This window comes from Solanum pennellii, chromosome 9, assembly GCF_001406875.1.
Source record: "Solanum pennellii chromosome 9, SPENNV200".
Taxonomy (NCBI): Eukaryota; Viridiplantae; Streptophyta; class Magnoliopsida; order Solanales; family Solanaceae; genus Solanum; species Solanum pennellii.
The window spans coordinates 23,291,130-23,296,634 of NC_028645.1; the positions used below are offsets into that span (position 1 = coordinate 23,291,130).

At 33.8% G+C, this 5,505-nt stretch overlaps 1 protein-coding gene across 1 annotated transcript; it reads left to right on the forward strand.

Moving 5' to 3' along the window:
* The first annotated feature begins 225 nt into the window (after positions 1-225).
* Positions 226-4,807, forward strand: LOC107031750 (MLO-like protein 1). The gene is given in 14 exon segments (XM_015233218.2): positions 226-466; positions 533-590; positions 674-855; positions 1,015-1,131; positions 1,221-1,281; positions 1,775-1,869; positions 2,468-2,554; positions 2,642-2,730; positions 2,894-2,943; positions 3,354-3,394; positions 3,860-4,069; positions 4,154-4,221; positions 4,302-4,362; positions 4,434-4,807. Coding segments are annotated over 14 exon segments (1,437 nt in total). The 5' UTR covers positions 226-334; the 3' UTR covers positions 4,620-4,807.
* The last annotated feature ends 698 nt before the right edge of the window (positions 4,808-5,505 follow it).

The window sequence follows — 5,505 nt, forward strand, 5'->3', positions numbered from 1 at the left end:
GTTGATAGTTTTTTTAGCCTGAAATTACATTATTGCCCTTGAACATTATTCACTTCATATATAAAAAAATGTTTCTAGAATTATTAATCATCTTTCTTAATAGATTTTTGTTAGCTTTAAATTAATTTTTGCCCTTGGTCGTGCTCTCACTTTACTCTTCTATATAATAGAAATTAGTATATATAAAGTAATATATAACTATTCAAGAAAAGAAAATTGTCATAATCTTAAATATTGTTTATAAAGAAAAGAAAAGAAAGAAAAAGTCCATTTGAAGTTACATTTGTGAAGAAGAAGAAGAGTTTTGAATTTAGGTAGATTAAAGGGAAGAGAAATGAGTGGTGGAGAAGGAGAAGCAGAAGGGTCAACATTGGAATTTACCCCTACTTGGGTGGTGGCCGCCGTCTGCACCGTCATCGTTGTCATTTCTCTTGCCGTTGAGCGTCTCATCTATTATACTGGAAAGGTATGTATATAAATTATTCTTTTTTAATTCAATTTCACATTCAACTCACATACAATCTCTTCACAGTATCTGAAGAAGAAGAATCAGAAGCCTTTATATGAAGCGCTACAGAAAGTTAAAGAAGGTCCATTTTCCTTCTTTTCTTTTAACCAAGATCTGTAAATTTTTAATTCTAGTTATAATTAATTTGTAATTTTGAATATGCAGAGTTGATGCTTTTGGGGTTTATATCCCTTTTACTGACGGTGCTTCAAAGTAGCATAGTCAAGATTTGTGTGCCTAAACATGTGGTCTTGCACTTGCTACCTTGTTCATTATCTCATGAATCACAACATCTTCGCCGTCTGTTAGCTGAAGAAGAAGCAGCTGCTGGCTATTGCACTGCTAAAGTAATCAATTTGTTTTACTTGAATTATTTTCTTAAGTTTCTAGACTCCAGAGTTGAATTCCAGTATCCCATTCTCGTCATTTTCCGTTAGTTAGATTACTCTACTTCACTACATACTGACTTCTAATATCATTATTCCTTTTAATTTTTTTTGTTTCAGCATAAGGTCCCATTGCTCTCTCTTGAAGCCTTGCATCACCTTCACATTTTCATCTTTGTCCTTGCAATTGTTCACGTGACTTTCTCTCTTCTGACTGTTGTATTTGGAGGAGCCAAGGTCTCTACTTTAATAACTTGTTCCTCGTTTCTTCTCTTCAACTTTGTTTGTCGTTTGAATTGAGTGTTTGTAATTTACTGATGGTTCAGATACGTCAATGGAAGCACTGGGAGGACAATATTGCAAAAGCTAATTATGAGACTGCACAAGGTATGTATGATTGATTACCTGTGAGGTCTTTTATCGAACTCTTTGGTCCATATCGCCAAAAAAACAGATCTCATTTGATTTATTTTCTCTATGAGGAGCTTAATTTTACATGATAATTGGAGCCGCTTAACACTGTTCTAAATGACGATTAGCAAAGAAGAAATAAAGTAAATGACCTAAGGAAAAGCTTATGTGGAAAACTTTAACTTTACATAATAATTGGGAGCCGCTTTACACGGTTCGAAATGATGATAATCAAAGATGAAAGAAATTAAATGGCCGATATAAAAGCTTATGTCGTCCCTGTAGTTAATGCGCTCCCTGTAAAACTAGTTACTATCTTAACCAAGTCTTTAAGGTAGTGAACTGTTGACATACTGCAACCAATGAGAGGAAAGATAAGTAAGAAGCAATATGGAGTTACTCCCCTCATGCATTATATCTAGATCAAGCTGATCTTCAAACTAAAACAGTTTGATGCTTTCTTTTGCAGTTTTAAAACCACGGGTTGCACATGTCCAGCAACACGATTTCATCAGGGACCGATTTGTGGGTATGGGCAAATGCTCAACCATTTTTGGTTGGTTGGTAAGCAGTTTCTTTCCTCAATAAGCAGTCATTCTTTCCCTATCATATATTTCTCCTATGTATGGTAAAAATTACCTTGGGAACTGCTCTTACAACACATTTATGTGGAGAGAAAAGAAAGATAATTAAATTTGAGCTATTAAAGATGGGGAAGGTGCATATGCTTTCAAATGACAGGGGAATATGTGATGGACAGATATGACCACTTTCTTTTATCCGTTTATGTTGTGAGAAAGGCAAATGCTGGATCGTGTCTCCAGTAACTCCGTCATATATCTAGTTTAGCTAATATATGGTTCACTTCTTCAGTGCGTTGAAAGAATTTATATTATTAGCAAGTTTTATTTACTGTTGTGTTATGGCCCTGTTACCTGAGAATTCTATACAAGCAAGTACTAGTTCTTATTCTCAACAAATATGATAAGCTGGGCACTAACAAAAATTTGAAATACATGCTGAACAAACATCAATTTATTTATGAGTAAGACAGAAGGTGTAGAAATGGGGAATTTATAGTAGAGCAATCACGTGGTTTTATAGTGCCTTTACATTAACATAAGCATCTCATACTTTGGTTTGGTTTCCATAAAACTTGCAGCACTCTTTCTTTAAGCAATTTTATGGTTCTGTCAGCAAGTCAGATTATGCTGCTCTCCGTTTGGGTTCATTATGGTAACTTCACTATGTTACTTGTCTGAGATAATTATTTGGTGTTTTCCCATCTTTAGGTGTTTAATTGCTCATTTAGTATTAAGTTTCTTCTCTTTGGCAGACACATTGCAAGCAAAACCCAAAATTTAATTTTCACAAGTACATGATTCGTGCTCTGGAAGATGATTTTAAGACTGTCGTTAGTATCAGGTTAGTGGCCATTCTCCTTCCCTCCTATGCCACATCAGAGATTTCTCTATGAGAAATATGAATCGGAGTTTGAAGAAGGTGAGGGATAAGGAGCCCTTGCCACCGGGAAGAATTTGCGGTGTTTTTCTTACTTGTTGCCATTTTACTGTGTTTTTTTTTGCAGTTGGTATCTCTGGGTATTTGTTGTCATCTTCTTGTTTCTGAATGTTAATGGTATGCCAACTCAAACTTGGAATAGACATTTTTACCTTGCAGCTGCTTTGAAATGTTTCAATGGTATACTTATGCAGAACAAATGAAAAAGGGTTGTCTTGGCAAGTAATAATTGGGTACCAGCAATCTTAGTGTTGTACATGCTATAGTTGTAATTTGATAACATCTCCTTATGCGTCCCCAACTTATGATTAAATAAAGCCACGTGTTAGAATTCTGTTGGTTTTGTGTTACTATTTGCATTTTTCAGCACTCTTTTAGATGATTTATTCCAGACACTGCTTTTAACAGTGTTGCCTGCATAACTTTCACTTGGCTTTGATATTTTACAAGTTTCATTGATTTTTCAGTTTTGTCATTTGGTAGTGGTCTATATATGAAAGCTGATTAATTCATTTTATATTCTCCAGGTTGGCATACATACTTCTGGATTGCGTTCATTCCTTTTGTTGTGAGTTGGATCTTTACTACGCCTTCTGCTAGATCTAATTCAAATTTTAAGAATAGCCATTCAAACAAAACAATTACTCCCTCTGTCCCAATTTATGTGATACACTTTTTCTGTTTAGTTTGTCGCCAGAAAAATGACACATTTCTTTATTTGTCAAATGTTTAGTGGCAGAATCAATATTTTACCTATGTTGGATCCCACTTATTTAGTAAAAAAGAAAGTCCACAAAGGTGTACTCTTCTATTTAAAAGTCATTTAATTTAAGGGTAGTTTGGAGCATTTCTATATTCCTATCAACCTTCTCATGAGTTAAGATGCATGTTGAATGTGGGTGTTTCCTTTCTCACACATTCAATTACTTTTCTTTCTTAATTGCTCTTAATATTTATTTTTTGAACACGAGGCTCCTTTAGCAACAACCTCATCTTTTTCCACTTAAACTTCTTTTTTTTGGGTTTATATCAGCTTCTGATTGCGGTTGGCACGAAGTTGGAGCATGTAATTATACAGTTAGCTCATGAGGTAGCAGAGAAACATGTTGCGATAGAAGGTGAATTGGTGGTCCAACCTTCTGATGATCACTTCTGGTTCAAGCGCCCTCAAATTGTCCTTGTCTTGATACACTTTATCCTCTTCCAAAATGCTTTTGAGATAGCATTCTTTTTCTGGATATTGGTAAGCTAAAGTTATTATACTATGATTTTCACTCAGCTTACTTATCTACTCCTAATTTTGGTAGTTTTGTCGTTGTGTCAATAGGTGCAATATGGGTTTGATTCCTGCATAATGGGACAAGTTGGTTTCATTGTTCCACGACTTGTTATAGGGTAAAGTCCAGTGGCCAGTTTGGTATGCGCAAATGTAGGAGAAAACGTGTGTTTGATGATGATGTGATTGTGTTTTCCAGGGTAATAATTCAAGTGTTATGCAGCTATAGCACGTTGCCACTTTATGCTCTTGTTACACAGGTTAGTATTTTAAACAGACATGGTTTGTTGAGTAGGTCGATATGAAGATTCAAATTAAATCTGAATTACAGATGGGTACCCATTTCAAGAAGTCAATATTTGATGAGCACATTCAAGTTGGTCTTCTTAGTTGGGCTTCGAAAGCAAAAATGAAGAGGGGACTCAAAGCTGCTACAGATGCTGGAACTTCAACTGAGGGTTCTACAGTAAGATTACAAATGTCAGCAATCAACCAGAAGGAAACAACTCCATCTTAATTGGGAACACAATTATAATCAACTATAGTCGTCGTAATTAAAACCTTATATTAGATTTATAAAATATTTTTTTCAACTCTTCTGAGGAACCATATTCGAAGAGGGATATTCAATGTAAGACCTACCAACTTCTCTTCATATTTTAATGGATGGAAATTTTAGCAAACATCTGCTATGCATTTACTATACATTAATTTTGTAACTTCTTTGCTATTCAACGTAATGATATTTTACTTTTTCTTGTATCTCCCTTGGTTAGATCCAAAATATGCTTGAAGAGAAATAATACATGTTTGTCATAATCACTTGCAATTGATTATATAGTAATAGGATCGCAGAGTTTTTGTAGAAATTGTACTGTTCTATTATTTAAATGTACTAAAAAGCCTTTTGATTATCTTCCCCTATTTTCATAGATGATATTTATTAGTCTTATATTTTCAACTTATAGCAACAGAATAAAATTTTCAAGTTGTAACAATAAAAGGTTTCAGGTTATAACATTTTATTTAAAAAATAGATTTTTAAAAATAATACTAAAAAAAGTTTTTTTTAATACCATAAAAACAAACATATAACATTAAGGATATTTAATAATGCCATAAATTTAAGGGATTCAAAGCAATATAGGAATATTTGATTTCCTTTTTTTACTCAATCAGTTATAATTATGGCAGAATAGTCTGGTAGACCCTCGTACTTGTATCGGATTGTATTATGGACTCTTATACTTAGCTTTTTATCATCTGGACCCCTGAACTTAACCAAAATGAGATTTTTAAATCCCTCTGACCATGTATGTATCTCACTCTCCCTTACATAAATGACATATTATATCCATGTCATATATATTGATGTCAAGTCATAATTTTCTTCATAATAATTT